This window comes from Olea europaea, chromosome 16 (assembly GCF_002742605.1).
Source record: "Olea europaea var. sylvestris chromosome 16, O_europaea_v1, whole genome shotgun sequence".
Lineage (NCBI taxonomy): Eukaryota > Viridiplantae > Streptophyta > Magnoliopsida > Lamiales > Oleaceae > Olea > Olea europaea.
The window spans coordinates 2,816,618-2,835,679 of record NC_036252.1 but is presented as its reverse complement, the minus strand read 5'-3'; the positions used below and the strand labels follow the sequence as shown (position 1 = coordinate 2,835,679).

The 19,062-nt window shown below is 37.7% G+C and overlaps 1 protein-coding gene and 1 non-coding gene across 2 annotated transcripts; both read left to right on the top strand.

Annotated features, from left to right (window-relative positions):
* The first annotated feature begins 11,936 nt into the window (after positions 1–11,936).
* On the top strand, positions 11,937–12,020 carry TRNAL-CAA. Its single transcript has one exon. It is a non-coding gene; the product is annotated as a tRNA-Leu (tRNA).
* A 4,789-nt stretch (positions 12,021–16,809) lies between these two features.
* On the top strand, positions 16,810–18,685 carry LOC111411703 (delta(8)-fatty-acid desaturase-like). Its single transcript, XM_023042266.1, has one exon. The coding sequence runs from the start codon at positions 17,147–17,149 to the stop codon at positions 18,488–18,490; it is 1,344 nt and encodes a 447-aa protein (XP_022898034.1). The 5' UTR covers positions 16,810–17,146; the 3' UTR covers positions 18,491–18,685.
* The last annotated feature ends 377 nt before the right edge of the window (positions 18,686–19,062 follow it).

Sequence of the window (19,062 nt, the reverse complement as noted above, 5' to 3'; positions counted from 1 at the left end):
ATATAAGAGATAATGTCCTAAACAATGGACAGAATACCCCACGTATTAGTGAGGGAATAGATGTTCAGGCTAATGGTAATGGCCCTAATCATGGTAACTTTGTTGCCAATCAAGGACCAAATATCAGGCCTCATGCAAATCGACCGGTTAACCAACCTGTAGGAATTCAATATGACCCCAACGTCATGTTGAGGAATCAGATTATGAAAATCGTACAGAATCAGATGGCTTTTGGGGTGCCTCCCGTCATTAGGCCGACTTACACAAAGCCATATCCTGATTGGGTAGACCAAGCATATCCATGGCCTAGAGGGTATTAAGTGCCAAAATTCTCACTGTTTACCGGTTTAGGAGAGTTGTTTACTCTAGAACACATAGGGTGATTCACATTACAAAGTGGTGATGTAACCGATTACCATAAAATGAGGCTTTTCCCTAGTTCATTAACAGGAGTAGCTTTCTTCTGGTTCATCAACTTGCCAGCGAACTCTGTTCAAACATGGCAATAATTGGAACAGTTATTCCACGCTCAGTTTTATAAAACTGAGTCTGAAGTTACTTTGGCTGATTTGGCGAATCTACGTCAAATGCCAAACGAATGGGCAGAAAGTTTTCTCTAAAGGTTCAAGACAGCAATGAGCAAGTGTTTTGTACCTCTGCCCGAAAAAGAATTTGTCAAAATCGCTCAGGGCTGTTTAAGCTTTGATTTAAAAAAGAAATTCCAGAACAAGGAATTTCCTGACCTTTTCCAGTTAAGTGCGAATGTGATTAGGTATGAACAACTGATAAGAGAGGAAGAACAGATGAAAAATTCTAGTAGAGGGACTTATTACAAAGACCCAAATTTTGACGTTCATACCATCAGCGACGAGTCATACGATCAGGCCGAAATGTGCTTGATCGAATTGGTCAAAGGAGATACGTATACTTGTCCCATAATGGCCAGGCCTAGACCATCGGGCAAAGATGAGCCCATAAAAGATGGAAACATAAAGGCTAGAACGTTCTCGTTCGATGTAACCAAAGCTGACCTTATATTTGATAAATTATATAGGGATAAGCAGATAAAGTTGAGCGATAAGCATAAATTGCCAAACCCTGAACAAATTAAGGGTAAAAAATATTGTAAGTGGCATAATGCATGGTCACATTTGACTAACAATTGCTTGGTTTTTCGCCATGTATTGCAAGATGCCATTGAATTAGGACGAATTACGTTCGACGATAAGAAGAAGATGGCAGTGGATGAAAATCCTTTTCCACAGCCACTTGGAGTGAACATGGTGATGTCTGATTTCAAAAATAAGTTGTCAAAATTCAAGTTAGTCGTAAATGATGGAAAAGGGGATCCTAGACCACATCCCAGTGTCTTTGAATGAATAAAGGGGAAATAACCGAAAAAGGACGAAGACGTCCTGTGTGCAAGATGTAAAAGAGAAGTGAATGAAAATACGGAGAAACCAGGGATATGGCAGCATCCCCATCGCCCTACTTTCTTCCCAAACACTCAGCCTGGTAGAGGGCGAGGTACATCATTCTATAGAGGACCACCTTTTGAGAGGCAGTTCAGGCCAGCAGATAATGGGAGAACATTCAGGCCGCAACCTCGCCGGCCAAATGTATGGCATTCGTTCCAGTATGATGCAGGAAGAGCAGTACCCTTCGATGAGATGACTAGAACCCAACAAAGGCGTTTTCAACGAAACTATGGACGAATGATGAGGCAGCAACAGGGAGTGCTACATCCTAAAGCACCTAAACTACTCAAGATAGCCAATCAAAATGTTCTCAAGGATAGTGAAGAAACCGGTACAGATGAATCAATGAAAGAGCTGCCAGAAACTTCTTCTGGGAGATCAAAGTTTGAGCGGGACAGAAGGGATGGAGAAGATCCAGATCAGCCCCTTACTATCCAGTTCGATACGTTACCTCCTGTCGTGGCCAATAATTACTTACTGGCCAATGAATTCAAGAATAAAGAACAAGAAGAAGAAAGGGAGGACAATGAAGGAGAAGCTTGCGTGTTGGAATGTGAAGAAGGCCAGACTTCTAGAGGAGCCTACAACGATGAAGAAGTGACGGGATGACAGACATTGAAGAAGAAATCGACCTAGAAGCAGAAGGAAGAAGGAGAGGAGTATCGCGCAATACTCTGTTGAAACAACTACATCAAGAGGGAGTTCGCGAAGTAGACTTGTTGGGAGAACCATCTGGGCGTCCTTTCGATTTCTATGTACTGTATGGGACATCTAAAAGGAAGAAGAGAGTGCCTCGCTCTGAAAAGTATGGATCACCTCCAAAAATAATGTCCCCTCCCACAGGTTGGGTAACTGATGAGGAAGCATTAGAAAAAAGTAAGAAGGAAATTCAGGAGACAGAGGATCAGCGCGATATGTTGCACGTCGACTTATCACAGGGTGATAATTCGACAGAAAACAAGCAGGAAGTAGAAATAGAGGCTGCCGAAAAAGTTATTTTTAAACGGCCAGCCATGAAATTGACTAAACACTTGAGGCCATTGTACGTTAAAGCTCTAGTTAACGGCATCCCTGTGGCAAAAGTACTTGTCGACAATGGAGCAGCTATAAACACCATTCCATCTAGGATGATGAGGAAGTTTGCAAAGACAGAGAGTGACATGATTCCAACAGAAGTTATCCTTACGAGTTTCAACGGAAGAGCAACTTTAGCTAAGGGAGTTATGCCATTGGACATAACTATAGGGACGACTACTAGGACCACAGTCTTTTTTGTAATAGATGGTCTTATTAGTTACAATGTGTTACTAGGAAGAGATTGGATACACGGAAGTCGCTGTATACCCTCATCGCTCCATCAATGCCTGATCTTTTGGAATAACAAAGGCGAAGCAGAGGTGGTACAGGCCGATCATAGGCCTTTTGTCGCAGAAGCAAACTCGGTGGAAAAGTTCATGTACGAAGGAAACTATGGACCTGTCAGGGTAGTACAAGATGGGGAAGAAACTCAAGTTGTCGCGCAAAGCGAAGAGCCATTTTCAGTGGACGCACTCACTGAAATGTTCAGATAGATGAGGCCAAATATAGTGCCCCTAGAAGAGCCAGTAATTGGCAAAAGAATAATCAAGGAGTCTTGAATGGATTCTAAGTTACAAAAGCAAATGACCGATATTCAGGCCTTCAAAGTCAGACTAATGGCTTTCAATAAGGAATGCAATGACAAGGCGAAAGAAGAGACATCCCTGAAAGCGCTGAAGGACAAATTAGCAGTATTCGAGTTAGAACAGAGCATAGGCCGAGAAGTCAACAAGGTAGACTGTTTAGAAGAAGAAGTACTTACAAGGGAACTGGATGACGAAGTGATGCGGATCATCAAACCTGGATACGCTCAAGCACAAGACTCTCTGATCAAAGTAAATATTGGCAATGAAGGAGAAGATCGTCCAACATTCATCAGCCAGATGCTCGATCAAGAGGTTAGTGATAAATTAATTGCTTTGTTAAAGGAGTATAAAGATTGTTTTGTTTGGGAATATGAACAAATGCCTGGTTTAGATAGAGACTTGGTGGAACATAGGTTACCAACTAAGCCTAATTTTAAACCTCATAGGCAGCCTCCTAGACGTTTTGCTCCTAATATACTCCCTGAGATTAAGAAAGAGATAGAGCGATTATTGAAAGCAGGTTTTATCAGAACAGCCAGATATGTCGAATGGTTGTCCAATATCGTGTCAGTACTAAAAAAGAATGGTAAACTAAAGGTGTGTATAGATTTCAGGAATTTAAACATAGCTACACCCAAAGATGAGTATCCAATGCCTACGGTGGATTTTTTAGTAGACTCGACTGCCGGACATGTCATGTATTCTTTCATGGATGGGTATTCAGGATACAATCAAATTTATATAGTTGAAGAAGACATATACAAAACTGCCTTTAGATGCCCTGGGTCTCTAGGATGTTTTGAATTGGTGGTTATGCCTTTCGGCCTAAAAAATGCAGGGGCAACTTATCAAAGGACAATGAATTTAATCTTTCATGATATGATAAGCAAGTTTGTTGAAGTGTATGTAGATGACATAGTAGTCAAGTCCGTTAAAGAAGAGGACCATTTCGAACAGTTAAGATATTCGTTTGAGCGAATGAAGCAATATAAGCTAAAGTTGAATTCCTTGAAATGTGCATTTAGTATTAATATAGGGAATTTTCTTGACTTCTTAGTACACAAGAGAGGGATTGAACTTGATAAAATTAAAGCGAAGGTCATTTTAGAGGCCAAACCACCCAACAACAAAAAAGAATTGCAAAGGTTTTTAAGCCAAGTAAACTTTTTAAGACGCTTTATTTCTAACTGTGCAGGGCGAACTAAAATCTTTTCGCCGCTCTTAAAGCTGAAAAATCAGGACGAATTCGTCTGGAAAGAAGGACATCAAAAGGCTTTTGAAAGCCTGAAGACATATTTATCAAGTCCACCAGTGTTGGTGTCACCAATCCAAGGACGGCTAATGAAAGTGTACGTATCGACTGAAAAAGAATCAATAGCTGAAATGGTCGCACAGGAAGACCAATTTGGTGAAGAAAGGGCAATTTACTACTTAAGTAGGCGGTTAACAAAATGTGAATGTAATTACTCTGCTATCGAAAAATTATGTCTTGCATTGTATTTCACATGTACAAAATTAAGGGCTTATTTACGGCCCGTAACCGTTTATTTAATTTCTAAAGTAAATTTAGTTAAATATATGTTCTCGCGTCCTATTTTACACCAAGGGGTAAGTCTTTGGACATTAGCTTTATCAGAATTCGAGATACAATATATACTTCAAAAGACAGTAAAAAATCAGGCTTTGGCTAACTTTCTAGCCGATCATCCATGCCTTGACATGCCCGAAGAAATTGAATTAGAAATCAATTCGTTCGAGCTAAAACCTTGGGTGTTGTATTTCGATGGGTCAAAAACCTCTAAAGGTACAGGAGTAGGAGTAGCATTGATTAATCCTTTAGGGATTTACTACAAGTTCGCATTCACTTTAGACAGAATGTGCACCAACAATCAGACCGAATATGAAGCCTTAATTGTAGGCCTAGAACTAATGATAGATATGGGAGTAAGAAATGTGATCGTTAGGGGCGATTCTCAATTGGTAATCCACCAATTGATTGGTGATTTTAAATGCCAAAGTGATTCCATTATAAGTCAATATAAGATCGCCCAAGAATTGTTAGAAGAATTCGACCAAGTAGAATTTCAATGCGTTAATAGGATATATAATGACGTGGCAAATGAGTTAGCCCAAATGGCCTCAGGGTACTCAAAGGTTTTGAATTGGAAGTCTACTTGTGAGTATGGAACCATATTGCCCGTGACACAAAGAAGGGCGAGGAAGATTGAACTTCACTGCATACAAGATGGAGATACAATGAATTGGAGAACAGAGATTAAAAGGGTCCTTAAAGAGCCTAATGGAGGGATTAGTAGGAAAATGAAGCTGTGTTTGCTGAACTATACACTAATAGATGAAGAGTTGTTTAAGAAACGCTCTGATGGTATATTGCTAAAGTGTGTAAGTTTGCAAGAAGCCAGGACGATCATGGCTGAGGCGCACAAAGGCATATGTGGAGCTCATCAAACTGGCCAAAGGATGAGATGGTTAATTATTAGAAGTGGATATTTTTGGCCAAAAATGAGAGAATTATGCGTTCAGTATGCAAAAAGTTGTTTACCATGCCAAAAGCATGGTCCAATACAAAGGGCGCCAGCACGAGAGATGGCACCTATTATTAAACCTTGGCCGTTCAAGGGTTGGGCGATAGACCTGATAGGGAAGATTTATCCCCCATCGTCCAAGCAACATACTTTTGTTATAATTGCAACCGACTATTTCACCAAGTGGGTAGAGGCGGTACCTTTGAAAGAGATCACCCAAAAGAATGTTATAGAGTTTATCCGTGATCACATCATTTATAGGTTTGGAATTCCACAAACGTTGATGGTAGATCACGGAACATCTTTGAATGGGGATCAAGTGAACAAATTTTTGAGCGAGTTTGGGGTTAAATTAGTAAACTCCACACCATATTATGCTCAATCCAACGAACAAGCAGAATCTTCTAATAAGATTCTAAAAAAATCATCAGAAAGATAATAGATGAAAATGCCAGAAATTGGCACGAATGTCTGAACAAGGCCTTGTAGGCTTATAGAACATCACCTCGGTCAAGTACCAAAGTTACTCCTTTCCAACTTGCTTATGGACAGGAGGCTGTTTTGCCTATGAAAATCAACGTGCAATCGATTAGAGTGTGCTTGCAACATAAGTTGAATGGTGATGAGTATACAGAATCACTAGTTCAAAATTTATTGGGGTTGGAAGAATTAAAGTTGGACGTCTTAGATAGATTGCAAGTTCAAAAACAAAGAATGGCTAAGTTTTATAATAAAAAGGTTATAGCCAAGTCGTTCAGCCTGGGTGAACTAGTTTGGAAGACGATACTCCCTTTGTATAGCAATGATCCAAAGTACGGGAAGTAGTCGCCCAATTGGGAAGGACCATACAAAATAAACAGTGTGTTGCTCAATGGAACGTATCATTTGGAAGATTTAGATGACACCAAGCACATAAGATTCATTAACGGCAAATATTTGAAAAAATATGTTCCTTCTTTATGGGAATGTGAACAGATAAAAGTATAATCAAAAAATGTTGAACGATTAAGGATAACAAGGTCAGAGCGAAATACGTTCAAATAAAGTCCTTTATTATCAAATGTTCATTACAAAGATGCAAAAATACAAATAATGGATGCTCTACAAACTACAATTAAAAGTAAGCTAATCTCCCGGTCGATCGTCGAGTAAGAGGGTGGACTGGCCTCGCACCGTCTTCCTAAATGCATCGCTGCAATGGTGGAATCGCTGAGCAAGAGGGTGGACTGGCCTCACACCACCTTCCTAAATGCATCGCTGCAATGGCGGGTAAAGAGGTTGAGAAGCACTCTCAGCAAGCAAGGTGGCCTGCAAGCATCCCAAAAATTACCTTCTATCATCGAACTCCTTGTAAAGAACAAAAAGACGATGGTAAGAACTTTGATGGTAAAAACTTTGCTGCTGGCCAAAAAAATATTTCCTATACCTCCCACACCAAAGGTGACATCAAGGCAAATAGTAAAATGGGCGGACCAAACAATCCATTTTTATAGAAAGACAAAAGTTTTGGATTGATTGTCAGAATGCCAAACAATGGCAGCAAATTGGTTTCGAAGAAGAAAATGAAGATGAAGATGGAAGAAGGAAAGTGCGAAGCATACGTACATTTATAGGGAGGTGGAGATGAAGAGACAGAGTATGAGCAACCACATTCTGCCTAGTAAATGGAATTAAGTAGCCCAAAGTCTTGAGAAAAGAGGTGGAAATATCAAAAGAAAATGTGCAAGATTTTTAGCACAAAGCAGTTAAATGCTTGAAGAATTGGCGATTAAAAGACAAACGTCAAATAAATGCACAAGAAGTTAATATATATGTTCATTAATGATGAACAAGGTTACAAAAGGAAAGTGAAATGCGAAATTACAAAAGGAAAAGTTAAGGTGTCATATGTCTTAATTACAATTCACCCCATACTGAACGAATTCGTTCCCTAAGCTTTTCCCAATCCTCGTTCTATCGAGAGCAAGTGATGTTCAATTCGGCCACAACATCATCATCAACTTCCAACTTTTTGTACTGCTCGACCAAAGACTTAGTTCGCTCAATTCCCTGGGAGGCGTTACGCTTTTTAGTAGCCATTCTCGCCTTGCAGTCGTCCATTTTAGCTTGAAGTTCCTTCATCTGAGCAGCCAAACTAACCATCAAAGAGTCTTCAATCATGACTTCGGAAGAGATTTCTTTCAACTCGTCCTCAGCCTTATTGATCTCCAGACGCAAAGACTCTTTTTCAGATACGACACGAAGATATTGAGTACTTTTGGCCTTCAGTTCAGCATTCTTGGCCAGCAAAGAGAGGACCTCGGAGTGGATAACTTTCAACGTCGCTTTAAAATCGACAAAAAGATTGAGCGACGGAAGTGTCAGTGCTTGCTCCAACTGCGCATTCAAATGCTCAAGCTTATCCTTGTGTCTGGCAGCACTAGCCTTACCAATGTCCATATCCATGAAGGACACGTACTCAAATATCGACTGCTTGAGGACCTTCAAATCTTCCTCTGAAGAAGTAGCAGGACGACCAGATGAAGCAGGGCAAGATGTCTTGACTTGCCCCCAGGAAGCGAACAAGTCTTGGATGGAACGCACAATCTTGTCAGCATCCTGCAAAGAAAATTGCCAATATTGAAGATTCTCACTACAACGAACAAGATGGAAATAAAAGTAAAGCAAAGATTACCTCGTCAATAATCGTGGAAGACGGCATATTCTCAGCCAAGTCTGCCACTTGTGGCTCCACCATTCGTGAGGACTTCCCCTTGTCCGAGCGAGAAAATGTTGCCACAACAGGCAGACTCATAGGAGCATCTGCAAAGCTCAAAAGCAACAAATCAGAAACCAAATAGCACAAGCAAAGGTAAAGCATAAAAAAAAAACTGAATTACCTTCTGCTTCGATGTTTGGGGGGTTGATGCCCTGGGAAGAAGGTGGCTCATCCATTGGTTGTGATGAGGATTCTGGGACTGAAGATGTCTCTTTAAGCGTAGTCCCTTCATCAACTGGTTTGGACGAAGCAGCCTCAGCGGAGGATGATGGAGCAGGAGATGCCGATACCAAAACCTTTAAAGGAGAGGCTGAACTTTTCTGAGAAGTCCAAATATATCATCAGCACACAGAAAGTTTTCAAGTATGGAAAAGTATACTTGTGAGTAAACCAATTTAATTACCTTCCTCCTGATGATAAGAGGGGTATCATCATCATCATCATCCTCCAGAATGGAAGATGCTGAGGCTGGAAGTTTGCGGCTTAGGGCACTCTTGGCTGTAGTAGGCTTGACAGGGAGAGAAGAAGATGGACGAGCAGACTGTTTAGCGCGACGAGGAGGAAAAGGACTCCGGATGGACAAAGGAGTGATTAAAACAGGAGGAGGAGAAGAAATGCTTGGCTGGTCCACTAAATGAAAGGCACGATTGGCATCAGTCGCAAACAATCTGCGCTTCACTGACGGTCAGAGCTATTCAAAAAGGGGATGGATGACGTGACTAGAATTGAAGGGGGCTAATGAAAAATAGCTTGTTAAAAGAAGATTGCGAGCATTTACAGCCTCTGCCTCTGCCTCTGCCTTATTAATAATATGGAAGCGGTCAATCAAGTTCCTTGAATAACAAGGAGGAACAGGCCAAGTTTGGCCGAAACCAAGCTGGCGAGCAAAAAATTGGGGAGCATATATTTCTACCCCTGGCTTGGCATTGGTCCCAGTTAAAATATCATGAAATAACTCCCTCCTGGTTAAAAACTGGATCCAAATGAGTAGAGAGGTGCTCGCGCTGTCTATAGTGGAGGGAGGATGCACATAGTTTGGAGTCAAAAAAGGAGGAAAAGGAAAGAAGGAAGGGATTGAATTCAAAGAATAAAAGAATGAAAAAAGTCCCTTCTAGACATATTTACAGGAGCCAAGGGCTCAACGGCTAGCCCATAGCAGCTAGCAGAAGAACGAGAAATTGATGGAGTACCAAGCAATGAAAAATAGGATCTCAACCAGAGTTGAGTGAACCAAAGAGGTCCACTACCAGTGGGAGATGCATTATTCTTCAACTGAGTTTGAAGAGAAGCCATGCCTCTATAAAGGGCAGCCAAAAAGAAAGAACATAAATTCAAAGGCCTGCCACTCGCCAATTCGTGCGCTATGGGTAAACAACTCAGGGAGGGCTTTATGCTTGACACACACAAAACATATTTACAAAACCAAACCAGAAGAAAGGTCACTCGCTCAATATGGGAAGGCTCAGCGCTCGAATGGTTATGAAGGGATTGCAGGCTTAAATAAGACTCGGTGTAGTTTTTACCAAACTTTGGGGTGCCATTAGAAACCAAGATACCAGGAAAAATGGTATTGCCCAAAGGTGGTAGGTACACTAGGGCCTCAACATCCCTTAAAGTAATAGACATGGGGCCAAGAGGGAAAACAAAGTTATTATATTCAGAAGACCAAAAACTTAGAGCGATTGAAAAAAGTGTTGAATCAAAAGTAGGGGGTTGAATAGAAATTTCTAACAAATCCGAAATCCTAACATTATCAAAAAGTGCCTTAGTAGGACCATGGTCCACAAGGCGATCATACCACCTACGAAAAACTACGTCAGATTTGGGCCAAGTGCGAATACCTCTTTCGCGAAGTGACCCCAGCGGCAGAGAGTTTAGAAATGAAGGGCCTTGCCGCCTGTTCGACTGCCTCTGCATTGTTAAAGAAATGACCTAGGTAGAACTCATTGAGTTCGACATTGGCAGGCACGAGAAAAGTCGGAGTTATGTATAGACGACTCAGAAGTTTCTGAAAGTCATCAAAACTAAAGGAGTCGCCAGATTGAGATTGTGAAGTAGCCATTAGGGATGAAACGGAGTTTTTTCAGAGTTACGTAGCAGGGAAGCAAAAAGATGAACAGTAAATCGTAGGAGAGAAACGCGAAAAAGTGAGGCGTGATTTAATGGTGCAGTGAAATAGCGTGTTTGGGGGTTTATAAGAGTTTGCAAAACGTCGTACCTTTTCAAGTTATGGAAGAAAATAATGATTGAAATTCTTAGGAATTCCAAATGTTGCTGGAAACACAAAGTGAATATGGCAAAATTTAATAATTGGTATTAATTCTGCCATATTGGGGGGTAATTGTTGACACATAAAAATTCAGCCCAAATCGAACGGCCTAAGGAATGAAGCCCAATTGGAGGATCTCCAAATCAGATAGTCCAAAGAACGAAGCCCAATCAAATAATTCAAGATGAAAGCCCAAATAGGGAGGCCCAAGACGGTAACACCATCGCCCAAGTTTGTAAGTCGCCTAGAATCTGAGCGAATGGAATGCCATGCAGTCGCCCAGAGCTGTTATTCTATTCTCGTCCAAACCTTCGAGTCGCCCAAGGTCTTAGCAAACATAAAGTGTTGTGGTTATCAAGAAGTGCAGTTATTAAAGCAGTCCTATCACGTTCCACGATTCAAGGAATTCAATCGAAAACGGTTGAACGACGAAGAGTAATGACAGCAGTTAAAAAAAGGCAGTTCCATGACAAGTTGGCCATTACGAGGAAAGTGGGCAGTTGTAGAACGATCAAGCAGTTTTTAGGCGGTTGATCACAAAGAGATTATCCAGTGAGTATAAAAGGAAGAAAAGACATAGAGCAAAAGATCGAATCAAAAACTCTCGAACAGAGAACGTGTAATTTTAAATTCCTTAACTTAGATTTAAACACTTCTTTCAGTAACTCGTGTGCTTGCGTCCCTTGGAGGCATTCTGTTTTTAATTTCCAATTGTAAAGTCATCGCCAATAAAAGAACACCCATTTTTGGGACTTTATCTCAAAAGGTTTGTCCCTTACACAATCGTCTGATCCCTTTTAATTGTTAGTGACTAACCTGCGCGAAACACAACTCACCAAATCTTGAAAGATTGTGCACCAGCGGTCAAAAAAGCCATTTTTATGAGGAAATAATGCCCCCCTCAAACACGGACTGAATTATTTCGCATAATTGATTAATCAACGAGTAACTTTATGGATGATGGATCGAAAAATTCTATGAGGAGCGAGTTTGGTCTAAAATTGCAAGTGTCTCTTCACAAAATTTGCATCCTTTACTTGTTCGAGAAATTGAGACCCTAAAATACTAGTGAAGATTTACCATTCATCAAGATTACTTTATTATTGTCTCATCAAAACATGCGTGTCTTGGCCTTCGAAAGTAGCACATATGTTGAATCGTGTGGTCTGTGCTACGTCAATTTCTATAGCTTTATAAAAGAAAGCTGTCGGTCTGGTATCAAAAGTCAGGATGGCCGAGTGGTCTAAGGCGCCAGACTCAAGTTCTGGTCCTCGTGAGAGGGCGTGGGTTCAAATCCCACTTCTGACATATTTTGTCCAAATGTTTATTTTAATTCCCAGCCTTTGTCAAAGGCATCATTTGCAAAACATCTGAGCAGTGTATTCCCAACAAAATATTTTCTCAATATCTGTTCTCTCACAACGAAATGTTTATATTTAAGTTTTGTTCAAACCCTAATATTGCAATATTACTCAAGGACGAATGAATATAAGAAATAGATTAATGCTATTGTAAGCAGCAATGAATTAAAATGCATCGTAATTTTATAAGTGAACATGAAAGTGACTCACTGTCCTATAATCTACTATTTTTAAGCACTACTTACAAGTAATGTTACTCAAATAAATATTTTTTTTTTTGAACGTAATATGTGAGATTGTATATGTATAAGAAAATAAAGAAGTAGCACGAGAGGAAAAAAATTAAAAAATATATAATTGCTTGTAATTTGATTAAATTCAATTTGTATATACACATTTTATAAAATCCATAATTTTTATCTACTTTTCAATTATTTTTTGAGATTCACTACTTATATAATAAATTATAATTTTTGATAAAAATACAATAAATGCTTGTTTGATAAAGGTTTGCTAAATAATTTTCAACTAATCAAACTTCAATTTTAATTATACGTTTCACTGAATTCACAAAATTTGTTTGAATTTTCAACTACAAATTCATCAATTTATCACAAAAAAAAAGAAGAAAAAAACTAAAACTTTGTCGGAGTACCACTAAATATTACGCACGTGAACTTTTTGTCAACTTAAGTTAGTCAATTAAAAAAAAAAAAGGAATTTATCGGCTAAGACGCATTTTTAAGTAAAGATACACTTAAATAATGACTAGATCAAGTGGGAGTCTAGAAAAGGACCTTAGTTATAAGAAAATATCCAAGCACTACTATCATTCGATGGGTACAAAAATTTCAAGATCGTAATATTCACCAAGAAACCTAGTGGGTAAAGAAGGTACAGTTCTTTTCATGCGATATTTTCCAATAACAATTTTGATAAAGGAGGCAAAGTAGCAGACAGCGGGGTCCCCAAACTGTAGGGAAGTGGCTATACAGTAAGCTGAAGTGAGAGAAAATTAAAGGACCCTTTTGAAGAAATCCATTTGTCCGATGATTGAGGTCAAAGGTTTTAGACATGAAAATATTGTGTTGGACTTTTGTTAAATTTAAAGCACTTGTTTGAGCATTTTTTATTATTAATAAAAATACATTCTTAAATAGTGTTTTGATATCATTTCAATTACATATTATTTAATAAAATAATATTACACTCAAATTAAAAAAATTTCTTTATTTTTTTATCACAAATTTTCCATCAATACACTATTCAAAAATACATTTTATTTTATTTTACAAAAATGGAGCTCAAACAAGAGATAAAGTAGTAAATATAGGTGTTTACTCAGTGCACACCTAGGGATGGCAATTGGCCGAGTCGACCTTTAAACCACGAGCTCTGCTCGGCTCGGGCTCGTGGCGAGCCGAGCTCGTGGCTCGTTTGACATCCTTATGCGCACCCGATAGATAGCGACTGCGGATNAATATGTACACCAATACAAACTTGAAAAATGGGCAGCCATGCGTCCGTAAACTGGAGAGAGAAAGAGTGGCAATGCAGTCCGTTGGAGTGATTGATTGATTCTTTCGAAAAAAAATACATTTTTAAATAGTATTTTGATATTATTTTAATTATATATTGTTTAATAAAATAATATTATATTTGAATTTAAAATTTTCTTTAATTTTTAATTACACATTTTTCAACAATACATTATTCAAAAATGTAATTTCCCCCCAAAATTGGTTCAAACGAGGGCTAAATGCCCCTTTTGTTTTCAATAGGCATTTATGTTGACTGTTGGGGCATACAGAAAAATATTGTACTGAATTTTTGTCGAGAAGAAACTTTAGTTTATTGTTTTCAATAGGCATTAATGTTGACTGTCAAGAAGTAGATTTTAAGGAAGTTTCTGAGTTTTTTTTTTCCTCGAAAAAATAGTTTAGTGGGCTTTTTGCTTATGAAAATGGAATAATTCCACGTTTTGATTGGTGTGGAATTTTAACATGAGCATGCACAACAAGACGGTGACTGGTATGAGAACATCAATTTTAGAATTCAATTGCTCGTTTGAACTTGTTGATTTTAATACCATATTAAATTTTGAGATTTCATCTTAAAAGATTAACGTATTAAGAGTAATATTGCATTTTTACTCATTCAGAATTTTGTTCTCAACAAAAACTAGGGGTGGCATCAAGCATGAATTGGGCTTAAACCAAAACCCGACAACTAAACCAAGTCTAGGTCATGTGAAAATTCCAACCTGAACCCAAATTGACAAGATAAGTAAACCAATCGAGTCGGTTTGGTCGTTTGGATTGGCTTGGTTTGTTGGGTTCAAGGGACTTCCCTTGAAAATCAAAATTTTTCAAATTTGACCCTTCAAACCGAGGTTTTAAAATTGGTTCAAGCCAACCCGAAAGACATTTACTGAGGAAGCAGACGTTTTTTGAAAGAAGCTATTCAGGAACAAATGGACCGATTCCTACTTCAGGAACAAGCATAACATAAATAAATTGCTCACTTTTTCTTTAAAAAAAAAAGAAAAAAAAGTAATCAAATGTCTTGAATTCAAATTATGTAAAAAGTCTTTTTTGCTATCAAGATAAAAAAGAATAATTTACTTCAATTGATATGCCCTTAATCACGGCCATACATAGCATAGAAATCACACTTGGACTCAGGAATTCCTATATAACTTAAGCGACACGGCAAAAGTTTTTTCAATTCTTTTATTAATGGATTTATATATCGGATTCCATTCACCCCACGGTTGGGAACTAATGATTGGCTCTGTCTAACATTCTTTTAAATCGATCCATGTCGGTTCAATTTAACAGTTTAGATCAGTTAGATGGATAATTAGCCTACCTCTAGCAAAAAGTTACCAATAACTTTTGTTGATTTCTATAAATTGGCCAATATGGTCTTCAAAATTTGAAAAATATAGTATATGGGGCATCGATCAATACTATTAGGTTCTCGAACTTAAAACTTTCGATGCAAGTTGGTCATCCCAAAATACAAGAAGTCTCCTTTTCTACTAATAATCCACACTTCTTGCAGGTTGCTTCTTTTTTGAGTTGTTTTCTTCATTCTCTCAATAACACTTTCAAAAATGAGAAAGAAAAAAAAATAAAATAAATAAAAAATAAAAACCAACTGCCCAGAGCTTCGCCCATCCTTCTGAAAGCCTTCCTCATCTTCTATTCTCTTCCCGAGCCTCCCACTATAGTGACCAAAAGAATAAATCTGAAAAATATAAGCAACTTGTCACGTGTAAATATATTAGCATATATTCTATCAAAATATCCTCTTAACATAATATTGGGAATAACTTCTAATTCGACCATCAAAGTTTAGTACGTTAAAATCAAACAAATTTTAAATATTTGTCATCATTGTCCATATATTCCAGGCATCAACCCTTACTTTAGTTTGATACTGCTCTGTCTTCCTTAATATAATTAACATATTGAATTGAAAAATATCTTTTCACATTTTAAATCTATCAGAATCTTTGAAAATGTGAAAAAGGAGTCTCTAAAGATTACTTTTCAGTGCAGGATTAAAATATTTACAGCAATTAAGGTTGCAAAATAATTGAAGGGAAAAAGCATATGTAAAAAAAAAAAATTATCACAGAAGTTGTACAGATTCTCACATAAATTGTGGGATCCATGTAAATTAAATATTGTCAAAAAATCTGAGATCCACTTATTCGTGTGTATTCTGTATGGATTCTGTGAAAATCCTTTCTGTACACCTAGTGCAGTCCATAATTGAAATCCTTAACATCACATATCTTGAACATACTAAAGAAACAACAAAAAGAATTTTAGGGATGTACTTAACTAACTTTTTAATGAATTTTAAAAGATTATAGATAATGGATCAGATTTCTTTAGAATTCATAAGAATCTTATTTTAAAAAAGTTTGTCATGTAAATTTTTAAGTTTGAAATGTATCCAAAATTTGAAATTTCTTTATTAATAAGATTCTTTTAAATCCACATGTTATTGAGAATATCTAAAATTTAAAAGATTTTATTGAAATTCATTAAAATTTCAATTCGGAACACTTAGATTTTAATGAAACTTTAATATAATCCATTAAAAATTTTAAATACTGACACCCAAATTTGGAACTTTTAAAATCCATTTCAATCGATGTCACCTCGTCAGAAACCTTAAATTTGTTCTTTTAATTCTGTTTCATTGATGCCATTAAATTTATCCTCAAAAGCAAAATCAAACTATTTATTATGTTAGCATTTTTTTTAATCAAACATTATTTATAAGGTACCTTTTGAACTAATAATTTTTCCCCCCTATAATTTTAAGTTTTTAAATTAAATTAGTGTAAAAGTTACTTAAAATTAAAAATAGGGTTTGCTTCTTTTGATATATAGCCAAACACATTCTCCCATAAAAATACTTTACACAAATTTATTTAAAAAAAAAATGATACTAAAATATGGGCTAATTGATATAAAGACTCGATGATGTAATGAATAAGATGTAAAAATAGACCCATTTAGGGGGAAAAAAAATATATCATCATGATTAAAAAATTAGAAGTTTGATAAGTTTGACTTTGTTGACTGCTAACCCTATTTGGTTAAGACCTTTAATTAATGACTTAGTTCCATTTATGGTTAATATATATCCAACGTAATGTGAAGAGAGTCTAACCGGACAAATAATTAATTAATTAATATATCGTAGGTTTGGAAGCACGACAACACCAACCACGCGAAATATGCTGAGGACACCGTTTTCACAAACAATGCAACTATCTATAAAATAGAGAATAACCCAACAAGAAAAGAGAAAATTTCGTCTCTCCAAATCAAAGAGAAAGGGAAAAGATAGAGAATGGCATAATCAAAACAACCTCTTGAGGGGCTGTTTTGATTTAAACAAAACCCATTTCCATTTTATTGGCATTTGGGGGTTGGATTTGATTTTGGATTTTGAATCTGGGAAATTTTTTGGGCACACAAATCTGTTGTTTTTTTCTTTTGTTCTTGAATTTCCTTGATTTGATTTGATTGGATTCGTTTTTCTTCAATGGGTGATAGCAAGAAGTATATTTCATCTGATGAACTGAAGAAACATAACAAATCTGAAGATTTGTGGATTTCGATTCAGGGGAAGGTTTACAACGTGACAGATTGGGCTAAGGAACACCCAGGTGGGGATGTCCCACTCCTGAATTTGGCTGGCCAAGATGTGACTGATGCATTCGTTGCTTTTCATCCAGGTACTGCCTGGCAATATCTTGATAGATTCTTTACTGGGTATTATCTGGGTGATTTCAAGGTTTCTGAGGTTTCTAGGGATTTTAGAAAGCTTCATTCTGAGTTTTCGAAAGCAGGGATGTTTGAAAAAAAAGGCCATGGAGTTATTTATTCCCTGTGTTTTGTTGCTTTGTTACTTTTCACCTGTGTTTATGGGGTATTGTGTTGCGATGGTTTCTGGATCCATATGTTTTCTGGAGGATTGCTGGGGCTTCTATGGATGCAAGTCGCTTATTTGGGTCATGATTCGGGTCATTATCAGATTATGACGACCCGTGGATTCAATAAATTTGCTCAAATTCTCACCGGCAATTGCTTGACTGGAATAAGTATTGCTTGGTGGAAATGGACTCATAATGCTCACCATATTTCTTGCAATAGCCTTGACTATGATCCCGATCTTCAACACTTGCCAATGTTGGCAGTCTCTTCAAAGTTGTTTCACTCGTTGACATCCCAGTTTTATGGTAGAAAACTGACATTTGATTCGGTGTCAAGATTTTTTGTGAGTTACCAGCATATTACTTACTATCCAGTAATGTGTGTTGCAAGGGTCAATCTTTATCTGCAGACGATCCTCTTGTTGTTCTCGAAGAGAAAAGTTCCCGACAGGGCATTTAACATATTCGGGATCTTTGTTTTTTGGAGTTGGTTTCCTCTTCTTGTTTCGTGCTTGCCAAATTGGAATGAGAGGGTATTGTTTGTTCTGACAAGCTTTTGTGTATGCTCAGTTCAACATATCCAATTCACTCTGAACCATTTCGCAGCAAATGTTTATGTAGGAGCGCCCAAGGGGAATGATTGGTTCGAGAAACAAACAAGTGGAACAATCGACATCACGTGCTCATCTTGGATGGATTGGTTTTTCGGTGGATTACAATTCCAGCTAGAACATCATTTGTTCCCGAGGCTGCCAAGGTGCCACTTGAGAAATATTTCTCCTGTGGTTCGGGAACTATGCAAGAAACACAACTTGCCTTATCGTAGTTTATCCTTCTTCGAGGCCAACGTGTGGACTCTAAGAACACTAAGGACTGCTGCCCTGGAGGCTCGGGATTTCTCCAACTCTATTCCAAAGAATTTGCTCTGGGAAGCTGTTAACACTCATGGATGAGGATTCCATGGTAACGCCTGAAAGATTTTTACGATTAATTGGGCTCTGTTTCAAAGCTTCTCAAGTTGTAATGCAATAATTCTACTAGTTATTGAATATGGTAGACATATTGCACACATGAAAGGCTTTCCTTCGAAAATTTTAAGAATACTTTTTTCTGTTAATTCTGAAACAGTAATAATATCATTCTGTTCACATACTACAGTTCCTTTGTTACAATTCCATATAGAAATTTTGGTCTATAGCTTTATACTTTTTGAATATACCGATCTCAGGCCAAATTTTATATACTGCACCAGTAGATGACTTTATCATGAAAGTAATGCTTTTATACGTTGCTAGCAGCTTCATGCTTTGAAAAGGATTGTGTGTGCAAAAGTGTAATAGTAGAGTGCTTTAGGGTAGAACTGAAATGTAGGTTGAGGTAGACCTTTGAAACCCTCAGACCAGTAGTGCAACGGTGGGGTGGATAACCTGGTGGACTTGTAACGATAACATGTTTGCTAAGCTTAAAAAGTAGCAAGCTTACTTCTTTAGGAAGTAACAGTGTAACACTTTTGAAAACCTTTTGA